Genomic DNA, 26451 nt, shown 5'->3' with positions numbered 1-26451 from the left:
AGCAGAAGTAATATGATTATAGACAGCTTCTCGTAGGCAGGGTGCTGCGGTGTGGTGGTGACTGGCTTACCTGCTGTAGATACTCCCCGATGAGTGGTGGGTACGACAGGTACCTGTCCGAGGACATGTTGTAGTAGGAGCCATCCAGCGGCGGCATCGGACTTGGAGCCGGTACGTAATTCGGCTTACCTACAGATGAACATACAGAAATCTCTCTATTTTAGCTGTAAATGGGCCTAGGAGTGCACAATCTACCAGTGTCCTATCCCAAGGTGAATGCCATTTTTTTTTCCTACCTATGCTGATAGACTTGAGAGGCTATTTCAGCGTAACCTTAACTAGTAGGTGAGCTCACGGGGCTCAAGCCTGACGACGATGCTAACACGAACCCTAGTAAGAGCCGTGCTTCGCAGAATCTACCACCGGATCGGAAACTCAGTGGGCTTGAATGCCATCGCTAGCTCTGAGGTACATATATGGGAACGAAATATCAACTGTATTGTTCGTTTCATTTAATTGAATTCTAATTGATTAAAGTCTCAAATAAATTAATTGCATTTTATTTCCTTTCAAATCATTTTTCACATTATAAAAAAATATAAAGAGATATATAAAGACTCGGTTTCAAGGTGAAATGGTCACGAAACCTTCAAAATAAAAAGTGATGCACCAACAATAAACAAGATAAGTGGAGTAAAAAGTTCTCGAACCATTGGCTCAAGTATGACTCATTCTGGCTCAGTCTTGTTTTAAACGGAGATATGACTTTAGTCCATCTTTACTGTACCTTTGAGGTCTGGTAAGTGAAAGTGGTCTTAGGGTCGTATTGGGACTTCTCAACGCCTCTACCAAACGAGTTGCCCAGAGTCGTCACCACTAATTGTGATACTGGAACTGTAATTCTTCGGTAGAACTCACCAGCGCTTCTGCCCAGCGTGCTGTGTCCACTCATGTCCTTGTGCCTGTGAGGGTGGGGCAGGGTCCTGGAGTGGTCGCCGTCGTACACTGCGTAGTTCGGCGGGGGGTAATCCAAGGGTGGTGGGATCACTAGACCCTGATCTTCCATTAGGTACGCATCAGTTGTCTGCAAGAGATTACACGATTAACATTTATGAATAAAGTAACCACAAGGTGGTACATATAATAAGACTTGACCAGTTTTTGGTCATTCTTAAAATATCCGTTGCCTGTGCTTTCCAAAACCGATCTGTTGTTAAATGGACACCAGAGTTCACACATGAGGTCCAAATTTCAAATTATAATTTACAACGCCTAACCACCCTTTCTAAAAAAATAACAAAAGGGCAATATCTAATGGCACTATATGGATTTACATTAACCCCTTACCTACCCGTTAAATATATAAATAAGGGTGTAGGAAAACAACCAGTACTGACCTGACTAAGCATGTGCCTATTGTGTATAGACGGCACCTCCGGGATCGGCGGAGGGTGCCTCTCATCGCCGTCGTCCTGGGAGTAAGTCTCGGATTTCTCAGAGACGGAGCTGAGGGTTTCTCCGGTCATGGTGTCGTTGTATGACGACGGAGCGTACATCTCTATTGTGGCTGATTTGGAAGCTTGGCCGGCTTGTTCTGTGGCAACACCGGTAAGGATCACATTAGTTCCTCAGATATTGTGCACGCGGATCTAGTTGGCCGCGCCTTAAGTATGTGAGCGGCGGGACGGAGCGGGGGTGCTTGCTGTCACGCATGGTATTCATGGCAGAACGGCTGGACCGATTTGGCTAATTTTGGTCTTGAATTATTTGTCGAAATCCATAGAAGGTTTAAAAGGTAGATAAATATGAAAATGCTCGGAATTAAATAAAGATAACAATTATGTTTTTCCTTTTATGTATCTCCCGTTGGACGGATTACTTTTGTTTATTTTAAGTTTATTTTTAACAAATGTTTAGGTCTTTTATTTATCGATTGAGGCACTACAAAGTCTGCCGGGTCACTAGTAACAGATAAAAGACAATCTAAGGAAATCTTATTTCAAATGCTTACCTTTTTTTAAAAAAACTTTCATATCATATACTTAATTCTTATTATATTTCTTCTTATATTAATGTACTTCAATTAGTCATAAACTTAGTTTGTTTTTGGTTAATTTAATATTAATTACAAATTTAATTAGATAGGTACAATATAAACTTCTAAAAGTTCATAATATGTTTTATATTTATTCTTTTCAATAATTGAACAATTATTGTTCACGATATCTCGAGATTGATCATCACTGTCTAATCTCATGTGCGTTGCAAGTAGTAGGCAGCCCGCCCCGTCATCCCTCACCCCGCCACCTAAGGCGCGGCCAACTAGTTCCGCGCACACTATAACAGTGCTTACAGTTGAACTTAGACTGAGCTTTGTGATTTTACTGAGGTAATTTTCTATTAACTAATGTGACATAAAGTCAAATGTGTTTTAGCAATCCAAATATATATACATAAATTGGGTTGAGTCGCCAATCATGAGCTTTAAGTAATTTGGTAACCACGGTCTTATTAGGGATATTTGTTTCATGGATTGCCAAAGTAACAGAAAAACAATTATATTTAGGACTATAATACTAACTACATTTACCATACCACTACTAAATCAATAGCTTTGATGAATTACGCAATGTAGAAAAAAATACAAATACAAATAGCAGCATCTTGGTTAAATTCGTTTCGATTTTGAACCCATATTCTTAATTTTGTTTTAAACATAATCAAGAAACAACCTTGTTTACGAGTCAAGTAATTTTGAATCTAATTTATATTAAGGCTAAGGCTTAATATACGCGAACAAGCGTTTTTTGGAAGCACATTAAAATTGCAATATTTTACCCGAAAATCATCCGACCATAATACCCCAAATAATTTTGTAGAATTTTCAATTTTTTGGAGTTTACTCCTTTAGAATCGATTTACATATATAGGCCCGGGGTATGAAAATTATGGGGACCAAAATCGTACTAGCATGTCACACGAAATGCGTTATGCGCCTGATTGCGCATGTCACACGAAATGCGTTATCGCAGGTGACGCCGGGCTGCTGCGCCGGCAGTCCGCCACAAAGCCTCGTACTGATCGCGCGTTTCTCTCATTATTGTATTTTCATATATTTGTTAGTCGTTTGTTTTGTGTCTCGTTAATTTGTTAATAATCTGTAGTGTATCGTGTTGTCGTAATATAGAACTATTTCTCGTATTGTTTCGTTTAATTTTTTATATCCAGTAAACTCCAGTCGTGCGTCGGAGCGGACACACACACTTTTTTTTTTTATTGCTTTGATTGGTGGACGAGCTCACAGCCAACCCGGTGTTAAGTGGTTACTGAAGCCCATAGACATATACAACGTAAATGCGCCACCCACCTTGAGATATAAGTTCTAAGGTCTCAAGTATTGTTACAACGGCTGCCCCACCCTTCAAACCGAAACGCATTATTGCTTCACGGCAGAAATAGGCAGGGCGGTGGTACCTACCCGCGCGGACTCACAAGAGGTCCTACCACCAGTAATCACGCAAATTATAATTTTGCGGGTTTGATTTTTATTACAAGATGTTATTCCTTCACCGTGGAAGTCAATCGTGAACATTTGTTGAGTACGTATTTCATTAGAAAAATTGGTACACCCGCCTGGGATTTGAACACCGATGCATCGCTCAACACGAATGCACGGGACGTCTTATCCTTTGGGCCACGAAGACTTCATGAAATGATAGTTAATTAGCATGGTATTGATACAGGTAAAACGAGCTAATATTAATAACCAAGATCCTGCTAAGAGAAAAAAAGAGAGAGAGAGGGTATAAAAATAACAAATACCTTTGATGCGTCTCAAGCGTCGCTTCCAAACGAAACAAGCAATCAATGCGACATTTATCAATACTAAGACGGCTCCTGTTAGAGACACGTAAACAATGACAGGCTTGGATATGTCAGGTGTCTCTACGTATTCAGTGGATACCGTACTCAGTTCGCCTACTTCCGAAGAAGCTTTTGGGAGGGAGAAAAAAAAAAGAAAAGGACTTATAGCAAATGAAAATAAAGTAGCTTTTTGGATGGATATATTTCTCGAGGAGATGCTATCGCTACCACGTTAATTTCGATATACAAGATCGTATATTAGGAGTGAAGTAGATTTGAGGATCGAAATGACTAATATTTAACAGATTTATGGTTAATATTTTCAAAGCTTTTTAACAGCATCTCTTGGGAAATTTATCCTTTATCTAGCCTAAGTAATTAGCGAAATTAATCGTAGTAAGTTAGTTACAAAGACGACAATTTGATTTTTGTCAAAAAAGAAAACAACTTTGAGAATGAAAATAGATAATTCCCGATGCTCTCAATTACAAATGCTTTAATTGCAATCTTTAGAACTAACCGAATTGACAGACTTAAGTTATATTATGTCCAAACCTCTAATCCTTTTGTTTGTCCTTTTATGAAGACATAACCCAACCATTAGTACATTGAGCAGAATAAGTGCAGTGCCAATAATCGTGCCAACAATTATGAATACCCCAGGAACGTGGTATGAGTATTCTTCTGAGCTCTGTACCGATGAGTGGATTAAGTCTTTAGCAGCGTGGAAATAATCGAAAATATCTTAAATGTTTATGGTGTAGACAGATTAGATCATATTGTTTAACATGACGACCTGCTAATTATTGTTTTATAATAGTGCTTAAATATTTTCTTTATTGTTTAGATGGTTGAACGAGCTTATGATGGTTTTGAGTAGTAACCGGTGCCCATAGACATCAACAATGTACGTCGTTCACATTGAAACATCAGTTCTCAGGTCTCAGTTTCTACAAATGGCTTGATTCACGGCTGAAATAGGCAGGATGGTGGTACCTACCCATGCGGACTCAGAAGAAGTCCTACCACTAGTAAGAGATACAAGAAATTTAAAGATTGCTTTTCATAATTTTTTAAATCTCATTAGACGCAGAGTTTGGATAGATATTTTTAAAACTCATCACTACATTTTATTACAAATTTTTGGCAGTTAAGGAGCCTAATGGAAGCGGTTAAATTTCAGGGAGCACTTTATTGGGAGTCTGCTTTCGATATTTATTCGGAGCCAGTATCTTTACTACTGGTTACTGGTTCTCATCTCAGAGCTATTTTATTTGGACTGTATCTACCACAGCACTCCCTACACCACCCTTGTTTGACTAGCAGATAACGACTTAGTTAAAAAGTCTGCCATTGTACTCTTGTAAATAAACTTAGACAAATGTATCGATAACATCCCAAAATCTCAGCTTGAGGCCGACGATAAACGACTTTAACATTACGCGCAAAGTATCTCACCAATCATGTCTGTGACAGAACTAAGCCTTTCGTTACGTAGGCCTCAATTCTTAAGTACTTAATCAACAATATTAACAAAACAATTATAACTGTACTCACTCAGCGTCGTCGCCTTCGTGTCGTCCGGTCTGTATTTGCTTTGCCCTATTTTGTTAATAGCCATTACGGAGAATACGTAATCGGTGTTCTTCTCGAGCCCACGAACGGTGAAGTTCGTAGCGTGCTTGGGCAGAACATCTTCGTACTTGTACACGTCATCGAACACTTTTCTAAAGCGAAACGTGACATTGTTAATTGATTCAGTAATTGGACAGCGGAAAACACCTGATAGCTTAGAGAGACTATTCGTGACAGGGAAGATTGAGGGAAAGAGACCACGCGGGTACAGTCCGATAAGGTTTTTTTATTGCTCTTGTCGTCCGTACCGTCGCCCATGGACTTCAGCAATGCCAGAGGCAGAACCAAGCCGCTGCCTACCGCTTAATCCATAAGCCTCGTTTGAAGAAGAACATGTCGTAGCGCTCGGGAAACACCGTGGCGGAGAGCTCATTCCATAGCCGGATGGTACGTGGCAAAAAATACCTCTGGAAACGCACTGTGGTTGACCGCAGTGGCTCCAGGTGGTATGGATGAACTCTACTTCGGTGGCGGGCGGTGCGATGGTAAAAGCGAGATGATTGTATCATCTCGAATAATTCCTCAGATCAAATCCATACCACATTAGAGATCCCATTCCACGAAGCCCTTCCTTCACATGGCCAATGATCGGAGGCGTTGGAGGGACATTACAAGGAATAAAATCCTGTTGAAACATGATGGTCACGACCCTCAGCAGTGAGGTAAAATCGCGAGGAGAGAGGACAGTTAATAATATAAAAATAACGAGGGTTCTTGTAATATACAAAGCTCCTGTTTGTCGCATATCATCTATGGACAATTTTTTGAGGCATCAATGCTACAGATAGAAAAATCTATATTACAAGCTGATCATCTATTCCTTACCTATATCGAATCCTATACCAAGATTGCAGTCCTCCGTCGAAGCCTGGTACCCACTCCAATGTCACTGTACTGTGAGTTACATTTGTTACAGTTAGCGAGACCACTTGATCTGTAAAATAAATTTAACGTCAGAACCTTCTAGAGAGATAAAAGACGAACGGAATACGTTTATGGCGGAGCAGCAAAATTAATTGCAAATTTAAATTGAAAGCACGTTTGAAGTCAGCAACTTACTTAACGAAAAGCCTTAAACATAATGATATTGTTTGGAAATGAGCTTGCAAAGAACTTGATAAGTTTAGTGTGTAAAGGACATTCTTTTTTCGTATTCATTACCGAGTTACCTATTAATAGCAATGGCTTTAATATTATCAAAGTGAAACTTTTATTATATCGACTCAAACTTTTTCGTCTGTGTGTTGCATGTCGCGTGACGGTCGGCCGCGGAGTAGGGATAAAGTGAAAGGCGCTCGTCAGAGCAGCCAAGGCCAACATGGCGGCGCCTATAGTTCGCAGCAGCTGACCGTGTAGTGTATAGACTACTACTCATTTGTGCCGGAGCTCCACGCTATTTTGTTTGTTTTTGTCAGTGTTTAATGTAGATGATGTTTGTCATAGTTAAATATCTATAATGTGAAAAAAGTTTCACTTTTGCCGTGGTTTTCTAAAACCACACGATCCTTTTTATCCTGTTCTGCTCAAATACAAGCTCACCAAACACCGAGCGAGCTGAACTCAAGCTTTCAAGAATGGAGATTTACTGGTGGTAGGACCACTTGTGAGTTCGCGCGGATAGGTACCACCGCCCTGCCTATTTCTGCCGTGAAGCAGTAATACGTTTCGGTTTGAAGGGTGGGGCAGCCGTTGTAACTATACTGAGACATTAGAAATTATATCTCAAGGTGGGTGGCGCGTCTACGTTGTAGATGTCTATGGGCTCCAGTAACCACTGAACACCAGGTGGGCTGTGAGCTCGTCCACCCATCTAAGCAATAAAAAAAAAAAAAAAAATATGGAGATGCAGGTTTGTAGTGGAAATCTGTAAACTAAGTCAATCTTCTATTACGATGATTTAAATCACGAAATCACTGTTTACCTGGTGCGCTGGTCACGTCTAATTTCACCGTCGTGGTACTGAACCCAAGCTCGTTCCTGGCGCCACACTCGTAAGACCCATAGTCTGAAGTGGTCACGTCATTGATGAGCAGCACCGAGGTGTAGGTGATGTGATCGTTCTTGTGGAACTCCGCGAAATATTTCGTAGATGTATTTACAGGTAGCTTCACTCCATTTTTGGACCAGGTAAAGCTAGGCGCTGGTACTGATTTGCATCTAAAATTAGGAAATGTATTTATGTTATATCATACTCTACATAAAATGTGGGTATTAGAGCTAGGGACCCGATCCTGAGATATGATACGTATGTTTTTTTTTATAGCTTAGATGGGTGGATGATCTCACAGCCCACCTTGTATTAAGTGGTTACTGGAGCCCATAGACATTTACAGCGTAAATGCGCCACCCATCTTGGGATATAAGTTCTAAGATCTCAGTATAGTTACAACGGCTGGCCTACCCTTCAAACCGAAACGCATTACTGCTTCACGGCAGAAATAGGCAGGGTGATGGTACCTACCCGCGCGGACTCACAAGATATCTTAGCACCAGTAAAAATATTTTAAACATAAACTACATTAAAACTCAAAACACAACTACGTAAGTCCCAATGAATCAATCCTCAGATAGCATCAAAGATCTTCATCAGCTTATGCGTTTAGTTGTTCCTTATTTGAAAATTATTCGTATGATGCCATCGAGGTCAGGGCTCCGCTGACCGGCGGCTCTTGTGCATCCACCGACTCGTATCGAATACGGCTTATTAGAATCATGGTAATAAGTTTTTTTTTTTATTGCCCTTGTAGACAGACGAGCATTCGGCCCACCTGATGGTGAGTGGTTACCGTCGCCCATGGACTTCAGCAATGCCAGGGGCAGAGCCAAGCCGCTGCCTACCGCATACCGACGAGCAAATGTAAAATCGATGACAATTGTTAGAATTCAAAAGACGGCTCGCTAATATTTGTTGTAGATTTACCATTAACAAAGTTAATAAATCATTCTTCAGTCACTATCATTTCTACTTATATTTCTAGTTATAATCACTTTATATACATCTTTCATCTTTCATATAATTATTTAAATTATGTACGAATTCCGTGATCATTAGTATTGAACAAACAATTAAAAAGCACAGACCAAAAACTGTGAAAAATCTTTTGAATGTTGAAAAGAAAAACATTTCAAGAATCTGCAAAATATATGAGTTACTTTAGAAAAATATATAATTTTAATGTGAACGTAATAACAGCCAATGAAAATCCGAGAACAGAAAACGCTGTAGCGTCTCGAAGTTAAACTTAAACCGAAAGTAATTGGGGTTTTTTTTCAACTATTAAAGTAATACAAGTAATAGTTTTTGGTTTGTCCTAAAAATATACAGAATTTCGACTAAATTAACTGAAAAGCTGTTTTTTGGGTTCTCCAAAACGTGTAATTAAGCACAAAATGTCTTACTACCAGCAGGTCTTAAATCGTTATCCTCGTACTTACTTGCACATCAAACGTCCAACTTGTCCAACATTTGAGGCCGATTTGACTAAGTTAGGTGAAGTGTCCATCTCGGGTTTGAACTTAACTATAAGCATAACGTCTTGTTTAGTCGCACTTCCAATACCATTGTTGACCACACACTGAAAATTACCCAAGTTCTCGCTTTTTGCCTTGCGTATTATTAAATAACTTGTGAGATTCTTCGGTTCAAAAGTTACAGACTTGGGGTCGATTTTGTACCCTTTGCGTTCCCATTTAATGTGCTCCGCTAACAGAGGATTTCCTGTTGATAGATTGTTGATTATTATTAATGTTTAAGGGTGATTTTGTAAAATTAAGGTCATTAAATTTAATACCGACTTAATTGACACAAAAGCAAAACAATTAACATATTTGGTTTACTTGAACTTATCACACGTCTACAAAGGTATAATAAAATCATCTAAAACCACCAACTTACCGATCGCAGTGCAAGACAAAACGGCGTCTTCGTTTGGGTTCGCAACCACATTTTGAGACACCGATTTAATGCCCGCTGGATCTAAAGAAATAAGAAAATTTATGAGTCCATCTGTAGCTATCGATTGATCCTTGAGGGACAAGTTCAAGGAAATCAAAATTCTAACTTTAGCGTCCCAATACATTTTTGAAAATTTATTGAATGTGCGTAAAAACATTAAAGAATTCCCCAGAGTCTGCGATTTGCATAATGTGAACACTAGGAACAAACATAGGCTTCCGTTGCTGGCGGTTCGAATTAAAAACATAAGCAACTCTTTTAGGGGGCTGGGTAATTGAACGTTTTGTGGGATCTTGTTAAAAAGTTGTAGCTTTTTAACAAGATCCCACAAAACGTTCAATTACTACCTGTTCATAGATTTAAGAAAACTGTCAAGGAACGTTTGTGCAACAAGGCATATTATAAAGTTAAGGATTATTTACTAGATGGCACTACGTGGGGATGAGGCGTTCGCTCCTGGCCTTTTCATTTTTCATTATTATGAATTTTTTTTATTGTATTTTTTGACTGGTTTTTGCGTTTATTGTAAATATTTTTACTTATTTAAAAACAAAAAAAAAACCCGCTGAGTTTGTATCGCCAGTTCTTCTCAGGACTGTGGCTTTTTTGGAACCGGTGGTAGAGTTAACATTGTTATTTATATTTTGACATTCAACAAGTGTGTTATACTAACATCTAAGTTGAAATAAATGATTTTGAATTTTAATTTAATTTGAATAATTTGACTGGAATTTGGTAAAAGCCTCGAGTCTATTGTGAATTAAATTACAGTCTGATTGATAACGATATTATATTTTCACGAAATGTATTTTATATTCTGATCCTAGAGACACTTATTTGTAATAAATATATTAGCAATTCAGAGTGAAATAAATATTGATATTATATGAAGATATTTTAAAGACTTTTGCGATTTTATTATAATATTAATTTCAATTGTGTTATGTCTAAGGTTTTCAAAGTTTTCTGAAGAAAATATTAAAAAAAATATAGTCAAGATTTACTTTATTAATCGAGATGGGGAGACGACTTCTCGGTCCAGCACCTTCAAGTGGGTCTTGTGCTATTGACTTGATAATGTCAAAAAAAATCACCGTGATGGAGGCAATTGTATAATTGATATTGAAATCAAGAGGAGAAATAAATTACCCAATCAATGACCCATCGCTAGTTTTAGTTTAGTCGTGGATTGCGTAAAGGTTATTACAAATGACATAGTGCAAGGGTACACACACTTGCATGTTAGATATTATTATATTAGTTATGCTAATGTAACTCTTAATGCCAATTATGTTGATGGCAAGCAAGGCAGCACCATGTGCTGACTGGATACCAGATCATAGATAAATATTGAAGGTTTTTGATTTTTGAAGAAGTGAATAAGGACTTTTCACAGCCCTCATAAAACATTTCGGATGCGGATACGCAACAGTGTGGTAGGTAGCAGTCCCATGTAATAGGGGTGAACTCTATGGTTGGTGGTGCACTGGTAATAGTAAGATAGCGAGATCATCTTGAACAAGTTTTTTTTTGTTAATGGGGAATTACTAATGGCCCAGAGGCCTTTCCAGTTTCACCAGGACAGATGGACGAGCAAGGGCTCAGCCAAGAGGGGTGAGATTTGCTAACAGCTGCCCGAGTGCCTCCATTGGAGACCTAACAGCTCAAGAGTAGCTGCTTTACGAATTAATTCAATGCATAAATACTCACAGTGTACTGATACGGAAATATTGGCGACAGCAGCTCCCTGAGAGTTCACAGCCTCACAAGTGTATATCCCGGCATCGTGACGTGTTAATTTCGTCATGTTCAGCATGCTGCCTTCTGATATTATCCTGTCATCTGTTCAAAAAAATAAAACATTACAGAATTGTGCCCATAAAAGTCTCTGCCTATTTCGGCCGCTAAGTAGCAATGCGTTTCGGTTTGAATAGTGGGTAGCCGTTGCAACTATACTGTGACCTTAGAACTTATATCTCAAGGTTGGCAGCGGCATTTACGTTGTAGATGTCTACGGGCTCCAATAACCACTTAGTACCAGGTGGGACGTGACCTGGTCTACCCACCTAAGCAATAAAATATATATTTTATAATTAATTAGTACATGTTTTGTTCTTTAAAGTTACTGACTTTGTTTTAATTGCTAAACAGACAGTCGATAAGGTAAATCTAGGTCGACGATTCCCCCCCCCCTTATTTAATTAGAATAAGGCCTCAATTATTCAGTTCAAATAAACTTCAGTTTTGTTACTTTAAGTCGAAAAAACGTATTGTCATTTAGGAAAACTGTTCTTTAACTCGCTTTTAATAGCTCGGTATGTACATAATATAGATTGTTGCATGTAACAGAATCTCTGGATGTCATTTTAACCGACGTTAAGAAGTTAGATTATCTTGAAAATTTGAAAATACAACCAACCGATGACAGTGATAGTAATTTTATACCGCCCCTCTAATAACCCTGAGCGGTATGAGCAGGGTAAAAAAATAAACAATTTATTGCTAGTTCGTTTTTTTTTTTGGCGTTATTTTTTTAAGTATCTTGGGTAAGTCTATTTAGTTTAAGTGACGGTTTAGATTTGTATTATTTACCTATTCCATTCACATACATAATATAGACAATTAAAAAGTAGATATATAAATACTTTTTTTTATTGCCCTTGTAGGCAGACGAGCCATACGACCCACACGATCGTGAATGGTTACCATCACTCCTGGACAATTAGTAATCCCAGAGGCAGAGCTAAGCCGCTGCATACCATGAACAACTCTTCACAAGAGATTATTAATCGGTTGCAAATCATCAAAGAGACCGTGCCTTCAGAAACAGTTCAATGCGAATCAAATAAAATTCGCTCTTAACCTAGTACTGGATAAGATCGCAAACTCACTGCCGCTGCTGTAGGAGGACTGTGTGATGGGAAGGCCGTCCTTCGTCCACGTGTAGGTGATGCTGGGCGGGTTGCCATCCGCTCTGACCGATATTATCAACGGCTCGTTTTCGATTCCCACTGTGTTGTAAGATGTCGTGTCGTCGAATATTGGTGCATCTGAAATTACAACGCAGATTAACGTTTGATCTTTTGAAGTTTTTTTTTCTTTTTTATTGCTTAAATGGGTGGACGAGCTCACAGCCCACCTGGTGTTAAGTGGTTACCGGTGCCCATAGACATCTACGACGTAAATGCGCCAACCACCTTGAGATATAAGTTCCAAGGTCTCAGTATAGTTACAACGCATTGCTGCTTCACGCTAGGAATAGGCAGAGCGGTGGTACCTACCCGCGCGGACTCACAAGAGGTCTTATCACCACTAATAAACTAAAATGAAATTTAATTCTTTCGACGCTTAAAAGGATTCAAGAATGTTTTTATCAGAACTCTAACTTCAGAATCAAGTTCAGTATTATATTTAAATATATATAAAAAATAGATCAGTGATGAGATTATTATATCGGATTGCCTTGGGATTATGTCTGATGGGCTGGATGATGGGTATCATGAGACTTGTGTTGCCGTCAGTTTGCCGCCGGTCTTACAAAAATTCTTATATCCGGACACCCATAATCCCCAAAAAAAACATCTAAAAATTAGCTGCAACCTCATATCAAGATACATTGGCGATCGCATCATTTCCACTGCTAACAACCTAATAGTTAACTGCAACCTCATATCAAGATACAGTGTTGATCACATCATATCCGCTGCTGATGGAGTCTGTGTTAAAATACTTACACAAAACCTTCAAGGCCAAAGCATCATGGACGCTTCTCTGCAAGACCTCGTTGGTGGCCTGGCACGTGTAGACAGCACCGTTCATCTCCTTAGTGATGCTGAGTTTCAGTTCTATTGTAGACACTTTACCCCCGTGCAGACCTTTCTTGAGCTGCATCGGAGCACCTATTGGACGAGAGGTGAATTCTGAATAATAGTTCTTTAAGATATTTTCCCTACTATTCTAGTAGCCTCGAGAGGTTATTTAAGATTTGCAGAGCTAGTAGGTGAGCTCACGGGGCTCAAACCGGGAATATTCCTAACACTGGCCCTAGCAAGAGCAATGCTTCGCAGGATCTACCACGGATCGGAAACGTGACCCACTGCAAAGATTTGGCGAGAAACTCAGTGGGCTGTGTCTATGGGTTAATATACTCGTCGAGCCCTTCGTCGCAAAACGACGGATTCGGCCAGGACGGTGACCGGTGCTTTATGATACCTAATGTATCTTTTCATAGAGACAGTTCTGTACCAATCCTTGATGCTCAGTAACACAACCATATTTCTCATAATTTCGTAATTTTTTTATAGAAAAAAATGTGTATTATTGTTTTTGTGTTGTGGGAGCAAGCTGAGTACTTTGTAGATTTTTTTAGTAGTGAAACTGCATTCCGGATCGTTGGCAAAATTATAAGTATATACTTTATTGCTACTGTGTACCTTCATTGAATTTTGATTCTTTAAATACAGAATTTACTTGTACACTTAAAAAAAGACATTCTGTGGTCGTGATACTACAGTACATACTTCTACCACTACTAGAACTTATGAAATACAACGACAGATAAAAGTGTAAGGATTGTATTCTATTCCTATCAATATTTACTCACTTTGAACTGGGATCCCATCACGCCACCACGACAGGGTGGCAGGCGGGTTGCTAGACGCGGAGTCGCAGATCAGTGTCGCTTCGATTCCCGGCTTAAGCACGTCGGGTTCAGCTCGGACCTTGACAGCTTCAGGCGCGACTGTCAGATTAACATTCTATTTATTATCAAAAACTTTAACTTCCTCTAAAGCCACATCGTTCCGTTCTTGCCCGAAAAATCCATCTACAAAAGTATTTACAGGTTTGTTCGCTTTAAAGATCAGTCCCTTCGTAATGGTTGCAATTTTTTTTTTACTGGATGCCATAGACATCTACAACGTAAATGTGCCACCCACCTTGAGATATAAGTTCTTAGATCTCAGTATAGTTACAACAGCTGCCCTACCCTTCAGACCGAAACGCATTACTGCTACACGGCAGAAATAGGCAGGGCGGTGATACCTACCCGCGTGGACTCACAAGAGGTCCTACCAGCAGTAATAAATTCTGGGTGCTCTATGAAGATCGCGAGGAAAACCCTCAAAGAAGAGTGCATAGCTTACTCACAGTGTACGTTTAGTGTGACTGTTTCAAAGAGTGGTATCTCAGTCGCACTGTTTGTGGCCTCACATCTGTACTGGGCCTGATTGTCGGTCACATTGGTCAGGATCGAGATCTCTGCTGACACCGCTTTGTCCGTTGTCTTAGTTGTTGAATGTATCTGTAAAGAATGTATTGTAAAGTCTCCTATTGCTTAAACAGAAGCGAGATTTAGTTGCGCGTCTGGTGTTGCGAAAATTGCGCATAATTCTGCTGCGAAGTGATAACGTGTTGTGAGGCTTGATAGGGGAGAGTTTTTACCCAATTAAGACTTCGATGAGTGTCTGAAGATGTTGTTGGTATTAGCTTCAGTAACTACTTAACCCCAGAGAGAGATGTGTGGACCGGGATCACGAGGTCTAAGAGGATCAATTACCACAGACCAAGCATGCTGTCTCTAAAACCATTCATTAACTAGGCAGAGCTAAAGAGACTCCACTACAGTTTCATTCTTCGAATTCTTCTTGTCTTTTTCTTACGTTGTGTGGGATCAGCAGAGTATGGCCTTTTATCATGCTGCATGAGGATTTGGTATGAGTTGTACAACTGACCCTTGCTTAAAATCAACCCTCATTGGGTCATATCTCCATGTATCCATTACAACGTGTACATAGGGAGGGACTTTTCTGTTTCATCTTTTGGTTTTTCTTTTACCTCTTTCTTTTTTTGCTCTATGATTGTCATTTTTTTGTTTAAAATATTTAAGACACTAAAATTATGATTTTAAAATATCAAAAACGGTTAAAATATCACCTAGACAGACATTTCTACGTACGTGTATAAGTTTGATTCGTAGAATATAATAATTTAATGTACAAAATTTCGCCTTCAATTTTAAACACATTTGCTACTTTATGAAACATTAGAAATATAGGAGTTCCAGACGAGAGAAAATTATTATTCGAGCAAAATGTTATTTTAATTTCATTCGAGACATCGCCACGGAAACTCGTTACGAAAATCTTGAGTATGGTTTTTCTGAGTAATTATGTGTCTAGCAAATGTTCAGCAATGACTTCGACGCTGAAAGAATAACATCGTATGATAACCCCCGGTCTGAAAGGTTTATACACTTAGTGTTTTTGTTAGTGGAAGGGATATTTGAGGCCTTCAGCGCAAAAGTGGCTTACCCTAGTTAGTATGGAAGCAATTAGGTTTGTATTTTCTTGAATTTGAATTTGTTTATATGTTATCTATGGGTAAACTATGGAGCCGGTTTTGCATCAAAATTTATTATATCACTACATAGTATAAAACAAAGTCGCTTTTTCTGTCCCTATATCCCTATGTATGCTTAAGTCTTTAAAACTACGTAACGGATTTTTATGGGTTTTTTTAATAGATAGAGTGATTGAAGAGGAAGATTTATATGTATATTAACATCCATTAAATAGTGGAGAAATCAAGAATATTACAGTTTCCGAAGCGAAGCGAGGGCGGGTCGCTGGTTTTAAATAAATTCGATTATACGTCATATAAGTTTGAATATAAAAAAAAAAATTGGGTTAAGCCACTTTTGCGCTGATGACCTTATTTATATGCGTTATATCTAGTATGTAAATATAGGTAATTTTGAAGTCTTCATGTAATAACCGGTAAGACATCTTGGACTATATTCTAATAGAGACATAAAACCAGCACATTTAATTTCCATTGTCTTAAAGTCGTTTTTTAATCCAACCGTCACAAGATACTAGTTAATGTAATATACAAAATTTATCTAAACCTATAGACGTCAGTGATTATCATCACTAACCCAATGTAGAACACTAATAAAAATATGCATATTGATTTTTTGCCAGACTGAAGTTCTTCGTATTACCAGTGACTTTTTTTTCTTTTTTTTATAACAATCACGCTACTTTAACTAGTCCCAGGCTAAGTTCGTAAAGAACTTGTGTTACAGGTACCAGATAACTGAAGTTATTTATTATTAAAAAAAAAAAATGTATGATTTTTATCATACACATACATAAATATATTTAATATACATCCATAACCCTGGAAAATACATTTTATATTTATTATACTGTGAAGTGACTTATTTTTTTTTTGCTAGATAGCCTCGAGAGGCTATTTCAGCGTAACCTTAACTAGTAGGTGAGCTCACGGGGCTCAAACCGGAGTGATGCTAACAATGTCCCTAGCAAGAGCAGTGTTTCGCAGAATCTACCACCGGATCGGAAACGCGACCCACTGAGAAGATGCGGCGAGAAACTCAGTGGGCTGTGTCTGTGGGTTAATTCGCTCGTCGAACCCGTCGCTTGCGACGAAGGACGGTGACCGGTGCTTGTGGTACCTAAAAGCACCGTAAATGGATCGGGAGGATCCGTAATGACGTGTTTTGGGCGACGTCGACTGTTTACCATTCGGTCTACAGGATTGGGTATGTAGTTTCCAGCGGCCACGACGAGAGGTTCTCTCATGTCGTGCCGCTTTCTCAAAGTGGCGCATGCTGACTTACCTTTTTGTCATTCTTAAACCACGTGAGAGTGGCCAAAGGGTTCCCTCCAGTCGAGATGCAGGCCAGCTTCTGAACTGTTCCGGCAGCGAGGGTTGTGCCGGGCACGTAGCCAGTTATCATGGGCGCCGAAGGTGGATCTGATGGAGAATTGATCATGCATTTAAAAATGCCACTGTCTTTTTTGGAGTACATCGTCCGATTGAAGATCTGATGGAGAATTGATCTTGCATTTAAAAATGCTGTTGTCTTTTTTGGAGTATATCATCTGATTGAAGATCTGATGGAGAATTGATCTTGCATTTAAAAATGCTGTTGTCTTTTTTGGAGTACATCGTCTGATTGAAAATCTGATGGAGAATTGATCTTGCATTTAAAATGCCACTTTCTTTTTTGGAGTACATCATCTGATTGAGGATCTGATGGAGAATTGATCTTGCATTTAAAAATGCTGTTGTCTTTTTTGGAGTACATCGTCTGATTGAAAATCTGATGGAGAATTGATCTTGCATTTAAAATGCCACTTTCTTTTTTGGAGTACATCATCTGATTGAGGATCTGATGGAGAATTGATCTTGCATTTAAAAATGCTGTTGTCTTTTTTGGAGTATATCATCTGATTGAAGATCGGATGAAGGAATTGATCTTGCGTTTAAAAATGCTGTTGTCTTTTTTGGAGTACATTATCTGATTGAATAGAAACTTTGTTCACACTCGCTTCTGGTACGGTGTGCTTAGTGCGAGCTTAACGTTCTCGATAGCGTAAAAGTTAACTCATATTTGTATACAGTTGGGACAGCGCCTCTAGCGGCAAACGTAGGCAAACGTTCCAACTCCATACAAATTTGAGTTAACTTTTATGCTATCGAAAACGCATTCTCGCTCACGACTCGGTCGTGCGCGGACGTGCTTTCCGATCCGTGGCCCGCTTGCGAGCTGCGTCTCTGAACTCACAGTTGTGCTCGACAGTGTAGTGACCGTGAATACATCGTGCTTACAATTCGGTAGTGCGGACGTTCCGATCCGTTGGTCGCTTGCGATCCGCGTCTCGAAGTCCATTTTTGTGCGCTAAAGTGTTGTAACCGCGAACCCACCCTTTACCAACTGTCTTTTTCAAGACAAAACCAATCGCTACGATCAGGCTTCCTGTGGCACTATCACAGGCTAGCGATTTCCTAACCCTTCCCAAAACAACAGTCTTTTTCAAGACTAGACCCCCGCTCGCGATTCTGCCTGCTGTAGCACTATACAGCCCGAGCGGGTTCCTTTCCTTTTCCCCGCCGATTGCCGTTTTCACGGCATAGGCATTCCCCCCCCCCTGCTCCTTGCTGTCCTGCAGCACAGGGGGGTTACAAATCCTATCCGGGGCCTCGCCTTTCGGCGAGTTCAACAAAAGTCCCGGGCCGCCCCCCCCGGGCAAGAAGACAGGAAAAATGGAAGAAATCAGTGAAAGTGTTATCAGTGACAGTGATTTTGTCGGGTTCCTCCGGGAAAGGTACCCGACAATTAGGGCCGAGTACGTTAGGTATAGGGCCTCTCGTGGCAATCCCTCTCCCCCCGCGTCCGTCGCCGCGTTTCTCAACCGTGCCTCGGAGGCACGCCGCGCGCCCCCCGCCGCCGCGTTAAGTTCGAGCGCACGTCCCGACGATGCGACTCACGAAGCGCCTAGCGCTACCCCCACCCCCGCGCCTGCGTCGTTTACGTCATCGCGCGCTTCGTCCGTCGCGACCTCGATCGTTTCGAGTTCAGGCTCCGATACCGAATCGGAGATGGATTTCGAATCCGCGTCAAGCCCTCAGCCTGGAACTTCGGATGGGTTCCAAACCGTAACGCGCGGTAAAAAGCGTACTCGCGCCGTGGAGTCCCGGAGCTCCACGACGAAACAGACAAAATCCGCGACCGCCTCCCGCCCGCAGGTAGTCGTGACACCGGAGTCGGACTCCGCTCGCCGCGTAACCCCGCCGCCGCATCCCAAGCCCGCGCCCGCTCCTAAAGTAGCTGCCCCGCCCCCGCTGATACTTCAAGAGAAGACAGCGTGGAATCGAGTATCCCAGGCCCTTCAGGCAAACAAAATTAACTACACCCATGCGCGTAACGTCGCGCATGGAATTCAGATAAAGGTCGTAACGCCGGGCGACCATAGGGCCCTCTCTTCATACCTCCGAAAGGAGAACATAGGTTTCCACACCTATGCTCTTCAGGAGGACCGCGAGCTCCGCGTAGTAATACGCGGAGTCCCCAAGGAGTTGGACATAGACTACGTTAAGGAGGACCTGATCGCTCAGGCACTCCCTATAGTTAGTGTGCATCGGATGCACAGTGGGCGGGGCAAGCAGCCCTACAACATGATACTCGTCGCGTTGGAGCCAACCCCGGAGGCAAAAAAGAAAATCTCATGCCTCTCGACAGTTTGCGGCCTATCCGGGGTCTCCATCGAAGCCCCCCATAAACGTGGCACTCCCGGGCAGTGCTACAGATGCCAGCTTTACGGCCACTCGGCTCGTAATTGCCACGCGCGCCCCCGCTGCGTAAAGTGCCTCGGCGACCACGCCACATTAGATTGCTCGCGTGTTAGGGAAACCGCGACCGAACCTCCAAGCTGTGTCCTATGTCTTAAGCAAGGGCACCCCGCGAACTACCGTGGATGTCCTAGGGCTCCGCGAAAACGTCCAACCCACCCGGCTCCGCGAACCGTCGGCCCAAAGACTTCGGCACCTTCAGTGCCGAAACCCGCCTTCGTGCCGGCTGCAGTTCCCACGGTCTCGGCGTGGAAAAAACCGCTGCCGTATACGAAGGCGGGAACGGAAACCGCACCCCCGCCCCCGCTCGTGACACGCCCCGCGCCCCAGCCCCTGCTCGCACCTCGCCCCGCGCCCGCGTTCCGTCCCCCGCAACCCTCTGCCGCCAACGACTTCGCGCTCGTGCGCGACTTCGTCACCGCGGTGAACTTCGACCGTCTGCGATCGTTCGCTGACGCTATCCGTAGGTCGGTAACCCCCGAACAGCGGCTCGCGGCCGCTTTCGATCACATGGACGTTTACGAGTCCGTGTCGCGTACGTTATAAAATCTTTACCGGTAATCAATGGCGCAAAAAGGTAGAGAAAAACCGTATTCCCTTACGTTAGCATTCTACAATGCTAACGGACTCGCGCGGCAACGCGATCAAATTTTCGAATTCCTCCGCGACAATCTTATAGATATCTTGTTAGTGCAGGAGACCTGTCTGAAGCCCTCGCGTCGCGACCCGAAAGTCGCGAACTACGTCATGGTTAGGAATGACAGACTCACCGCCTCCAAAGGCGGGACTGCCATTTACTATAGACGGGCCCTGCACGTTGTCCCTCTCGATACTCCCTCGCTCTTACATATCGAGGCGTCAGTGTGCCGTATCTCGCTGACGGGACACCAGCCGATCGTCATCGCATCCGTTTATCTCCCCCCGGACAAGCCCCTCCTGAGCAGTGACATCGAGTCACTGTTCGGCATGGGAGACTCCGTCATCCTGGCAGGCGATTTAAATTGCCACCACACTAGGTGGAACTGCCATCGTACAAACGTTAACGGTAGGCGTCTCGACGCGTTTATAGACGACCTCACCTTTGAAATAGTCGGTCCCCCAACTCCAACATGTTATCCGTATAACATCGCGCTCCGTCCGAGCACTATAGACCTGGCATTGCTTAGGAACGTAACTCTGCGCTTGCGTTCCATCGAAGCAATGTCAGAGCTCGACTCAGACCACCGACCTGTCGTTATGCAGCTCGGTCGCCCTCACAACCCAGTCACTGTTACGAGGACCATGGTGGATTGGAATAAGCTGGGCACGTGCCTAGCCGACGCCGCTCCGCCAATCCTCCCTTACGGCCCGGATTCGAATCCATCCCCCGAGGACACCGTCGAATAAACATCATTACCGATCACATCTCTTCCGCGATCATTAGATCTTCAAAAGAAGTCGATGTGGAGGACAGCTTCCACCGCATCAGACTGTCCCCCGATCTTAGGAATCTCTTAAGAGTTAGGAACGCGGCAATCCGGGCCTACGATCGTCTTCCCACGCATTCAAACCGGATTCAGATGCGTCGTCTACAACGCGAAGTCCACTCCCGCTTAAGCGACGCGCGTAACGATAATTGGCATAGTTATTTAGAACAACTCGCGCCCTCCCACCAAGCATACTGGCGACTAGCTAGGACTCTCAAATCCGAAACTACCGCTACTATGCCTCCCCTCTTACGCCCTTCAGGCCAACCACCGGCATTCGATGACGATGACAAGGCTGAGCTGCTGGCCGATGCACTGCAAGAGCAGTGCACCACCAGCACTCAACACGCGGACCCCGAACACACCGAGTTAGTCGACAGGGAGGTCGAGCGCAGAGCTTCCCTGCCGCCCTCGGACGCGTTACCCCCCATTACCACTGACGAAGTTAGAGACGCGATCCACAACCTCCAACCTAGGAAGGCACCAGGCTCCGACGGCATCCACAACCGCGCGCTAAAATTTTTGCCAGTCCAACTGATAGCAATGTTGGCTACAATTTTAAATGCCGCTATGACGCACTGCATCTTTCCCGCGATGTGGAAAGAAGCGGACGTTATCGGTATACATAAGCCGGGCAAACCGAGAAACGAAACTTCTAGTTACCGTCCGATTAGTCTCCTCTCGACGATAGGAAAAATTTACGAACGTCTCCTTAGGAAACGCCTCTGGGATTTTGTTACCGCGAACAAAATTCTCATAGACGAACAGTTCGGATTCCGCTCAAAACACTCGTGCGTACAACAAGTGCACCGCCTCACGGAGCACATTCTGATAGGACTAAATAGGCGCCCTCTTCTTCGACATCGCGAAGGCGTTCGACAAAGTCTGGCACAACGGTTTAATTTACAAACTGTACAACATGGGAGTGCCAGACAGACTCGTGCTCATCATACGAGACTTCTTGTCGAACCGTTCGTTTCGATATCGAGTAGAGGGAACTCGTTCTCGTCCCCGTCAACTGACTGCCGGAGTCCCGCAAGGCTCCGCGCTCTCCCCGTTATTATTTAGTTTGTATATCAATGATATACCCCGGTCTCCGGAGACCCATCTAGCGCTCTTCGCCGATGACACGGCTATCTACTACTCGTGTAGGAAGATGTCGCTGCTTCATCGGCGACTCCAGATCGCAGTAGCCACCATGGGACAGTGGTTCCGGAAGTGGCGAATAGACATCAACCCCACGAAAAGCGCAGCGGTGCTCTTCAAAAGGGGTCGCCCTCCGAACATCACTTCGAGCATCCCACTCCGTAGTAGGCGCGCAAACACCTCCGCCGTTAGTCCCATCACTTTCTTTGGCCAGCCCATACCGTGGGTCTCGAAGGTCAAATATCTAGGCGTCACCCTCGACAGAGGGATGACATTCCGTCCCCATATAAAAACGGTACGCGACCGCGCCGCGTTTATTCTAGGACGACTCTATCCAATGCTTTGTAGTCGAAGCAAACTGTCCCTCCGCAATAAGGTAACTCTCTACAAAACTTGTATACGCCCCGTCATGACGTATGCAAGCGTAGTGTTCGCTCACTCAGCCCGCACCCACTTGAAATCCCTTCAGGTTATTCAATCACGATTCTGCAGGATAGCCGTCGGAGCGCCATGGTTCCTTAGGAATGTGGATCTCCACGATGACCTGGAGCTCGACTCTCTTAGTAAGTATCTACAGTCGGCATCGCTGCGCCATTTTGAGAAGGCGGCACGACATGAGAACCCTCTCATCGTAGCCGCTGGAAATTACATACCCGACCCAGTAGACCGAATGGTAAACCGTCGACGTCGCCCAAAGCACGTCATTACGGATCCTCCTGATCCATTAACGGTGCTTTTAGGCACCACAAGCACCGGTCACCGTCCTCGTCGAACCCGTCGCTTGCGACGAAGGGCTCGACGAGCGAACTAACCCATAGACACAGCCCACTGAGTTTCTCGCCGGATCTTCTCAGTGGGTCGCGTTTCCGATCCGGTGGTAGATTCTGCGAAGCACTGCTCTTGCTAGGGTCAGTGTTAGCAACTCTCCGGTTGAGCCCCGCGAGCTCACCTACTAACGTTAGGGCGAAGCTGAAATAGCCTCTCAAGGCTATCAGCATAGGTAGGAAAAAAAAAAAAAAAAAAAAAAAAAAAATCGAAAACGTTAAGATCGCACTTAGTACACCGGTGTTTTTCAGTACCATTAATTTGCAGCGAGTCACACTGGCGTTTAAGTTATTAGTCACAAGGCTGGGTATACTTTTTACATTTAAAGCTACCGCAAACTGAAAGGATTACTGGTGGTAGGAGCTCTTTTGAGCCTCACGGGTAGGCCTCACCACCACCTTGCCTATTTCAGACGTGAAGCAGTCATGTGTTTGGTTTTAAGAGTGGGGCAGCCGTTGTTACTATACTGAGACCTTAGAACTTATCTCAAGGTGGGTGGCACATTTACGTCGTAGATGTCTATGGGCTCCAGTAACCACTTAACACCAGGTGGGTTGTGAACTCGTCCACCCATCCAAAGAAAAAAAGATGCTACGGAATCTCAAAAATTATACTGTCTATGAAAATACATTTGATATTTTTTTATTTTTTTTTATTGCTTAGATGGGTGATTGCTGAAAAACATGTAATTTCACAATCGAGTTCAACGCACGACAAGGTTTCCTTTTAAAGCACGCAAATCGTTGAGCTTTGTGTGATATTGCTGAGCTTTTTTGTGGCTCCTCCCTTCTGTGTGCCACTTAAATGTAGCTTTTGTTTTTCTTTTGAGTGGGAGCTTGTGAGATAAATCTGTTTATAAATCTATAAACATTTCGTTGTCTACTGTGGGCCTGCCCAGTGGAAGTGGTCACGTGAGTGTTCTATGTTAACCGCGCAACACTACAGAGAAAAACTGAAGTCAGGGATAGCGATTCGAAATATTTTGTCAATCATAATTCTTTGATCCACCACGCTCTTACCTATTTGCTTATTTAAATCCTTATTCTGTTATTTCGAATATTTTGTTTTCTTGGTAATAGTTATAAAAAATAGTTTAATTATAAGAAGGATTTTACATTAATTTATCTCATAAAACATTAACGTAAGCCATGTGTAATTATTCCTTGAAAAACAAATGAATTTTTAAGTGTTTTATGTGTAGCCGTAGCTACAACGCAAGACCAGGCAGACGTCTGAGTCGTGCTAGAGACATCTTTGAGATAAGTTACACGTCATTTCGAATCCTTCCGATCCACTAACTGCTTTTAGGTACCTCGGGCACCGGTCACCGTTCTCGTCGAACCCATCGCTTGCTATGAAGGGTTCGGCGAGTACATTAACCTACAGACACAGCCCACTGAGTTTCTCGCCGGATCTTCTTAGTGGGTCGTGTTTTCGATCCGGTGGTAGATTCTGCGAAGCACTACTCTTGCTAGGGTTAATGTTAGCAACGTCGTCAAGGTAGAGCCCCGTGAGCTCACCTACTCGCTCTGTGAATCTAGTACAACCCCTTGAGGTTACTAGAATAGGTAAGAAAAAAAAAGCGATAAGCGTGCATTTCTACAAGTTCCAAAAAATTACATTCAAAATATCGCTCTACCGATTTTCTCTTTGTCGATTCCCCAAAAAGTGAAGAAAATGACCAGCGATGGTTGTTTGTGGGCTGATGATTATGGACGATGTTATTGTCGTGGTGGCCTAAAGGATAAGATGTCCGGTGCATTAGTGTTGAGCGATGCACCGGTGTTCGAATCCCAGGCGAGTACCAATTTTTCTAATGAAATACGTACTTCACAAATGTTCGCGATCGATTTCCACGGTGAAGGAATAACATCGTGTAATAAAAATAAAATATGCAAAAAATATAGTTTATGTAATTACTGGTGGTAGGACCTCTTGTGAGTCCGCACGGGTAGGTACCACCACCCTGCCTATTTTAGCCGTGAAGCAGTAATGCGTTTCGGTTTGAAGGGTGGGGCAGCCGTTGTAACTATACTGAGACCTTAGAACTTATATCTCTATGGGCTGCGAGTTCGTCCACTCAACTATGCAATAAAAAAATTAAAAAATATATGGCCGTCGTCTTTCCAAAAATCTCAACATTGATTCGTTCGATGCGAGTTCTGTCGCAAACTCAAAATTCGCGTTGTATCCTATTCTCTTTGAGATGGTTCCAGTTTGATCAGGGTTCCAGTTTGATCAGCAGTGATTTGTCCAATAAATACAGCTTAGGATATCAGCGATCTATCCAGCCTTATTCGCGGCACGTTCCCTTTCAGACCGGGCCATTAAGCGGGCGAGCTCATAAGAGATAGCGGTCGGTACAGCGTATCGATAGTCGGACTTATGCTTATCGATTATGTATTCGATAAATATGTATAAGTAACGAAGTACGTTTTACCGGTAGTACAACGACTTGTGAGTCCGCACGAGTAGCTACAACCACTGTACCTATTTCTAATTCTAATTCTAGTTTCGGTTTGAAGAATGAGGCAGCTGTTGTACTGTAAAAACTGAGACCTTAGAACTCATGTCTTAAGTTGGTAGGCGGCATTTACTTTGTTGATGTCTATGGGCTCCAGTAACCACTTAATACCAGGTGGGCCGTGAGCTCGTCCACCCGCCTAAGCAATAAAAAAGGCGATAGGTTGTGATCTTTACGTGTCGCTGGTATGAATGACATCAGTCGTTTGTAAGTATATATGTCGTATTCGTAAGATATATATGCCTTTGAATGAAACATACCTTTATAAAAAATAGCTTTAAATCCGTTGTTGAATATTGGTTGTAACGCTATTATCAGATATATTTAGTTTTACCACCCTGATGATGCGACGCAAAAGGCTCACTTACGGTATGTAGGGAAAGATGGCTGTTATCTCAATGCAAATGAGAACAAGTTTACGAACTTCAGTACAAACGCTTAATATTATATCCTTATTATGTCTTTAGATTATAGCCTTATATAATCTATCATCTATAATAATATATTGCCAATAATACACAGCAACATAACTGCTATATCTTTATCTTTTCTCGAATTTCTGTAAATTAAACGGTTGTCTGGATGAGATCGCTTTTAGCGGTAAAAACGCCTATTGTACAAATGCATCTGATTGTTGACTGTTTTTTTTCTTAATTGTGTTTTGTGTGCAATAAAGTGTATTCTATCTCTCTCTCTCTCTCTCTTCCTTAGCATCGCTCTTAAAAATCGCTGCTCGAATGGCCCCAGCGTTTACAATCAAAATTCAAGGGACAGGCGCGCTTGGCATGTGTACGTAATTCGCATGCCCTATACGACTGTTTATATCTTACTTTCCTTCCAACATTTCGTCGCATCCATTTTTTTATAATACATCT

At 42.4% G+C, this 26451-nt stretch overlaps 1 protein-coding gene across 4 annotated transcripts in view; it reads right to left on the bottom strand.

Annotated features, from left to right (window-relative positions):
- The window catches only part of LOC101736649 (nephrin), a 257615-nt gene that overhangs the window by 5653 nt on the left and 225511 nt on the right, over nt 1-26451 (bottom strand). For 3 of the 4 annotated variants that reach the window (XR_005246160.2, XM_038019715.2, XM_038019716.2), the window contains exons 12-26: nt 17100-17236; nt 14603-14756; nt 14058-14195; nt 13189-13353; nt 12346-12504; nt 11165-11296; nt 9395-9475; nt 8935-9217; nt 7421-7656; nt 6325-6433; nt 5422-5591; nt 3823-3993; nt 1398-1594; nt 919-1084; nt 71-189 (exon numbers count right to left, since the gene is read on the bottom strand). Coding sequence is in view for 3 of the 4 variants with exons in the window: in XM_038019715.2 (XP_037875643.1) it covers nt 71-189; nt 919-1084; nt 1398-1594; nt 3823-3993; nt 5422-5591; nt 6325-6433; nt 7421-7656; nt 8935-9217; nt 9395-9475; nt 11165-11296; nt 12346-12504; nt 13189-13353; nt 14058-14195; nt 14603-14756; nt 17100-17236 (2417 nt within the window). In the remaining variant the exon portion in view is untranslated. Of the gene's footprint in view, nt 1-70; nt 190-918; nt 1085-1397; nt 1595-3822; nt 3994-4419; nt 4579-5421; nt 5592-6324; nt 6434-7420; nt 7657-8934; nt 9218-9394; nt 9476-11164; nt 11297-12345; nt 12505-13188; nt 13354-14057; nt 14196-14602; nt 14757-17099; nt 17237-26451 lie in introns of all 4 variants that reach the window. The other variant, XM_062675693.1, reaches the window with a different exon arrangement.

Source organism: Bombyx mori, chromosome 24 (genome assembly GCF_030269925.1).
Source record: "Bombyx mori chromosome 24, ASM3026992v2".
In the NCBI taxonomy this organism is placed as follows: domain Eukaryota; kingdom Metazoa; phylum Arthropoda; class Insecta; order Lepidoptera; family Bombycidae; genus Bombyx; species Bombyx mori.
This window is presented reverse-complemented; position numbering and strand designations above follow the sequence as displayed.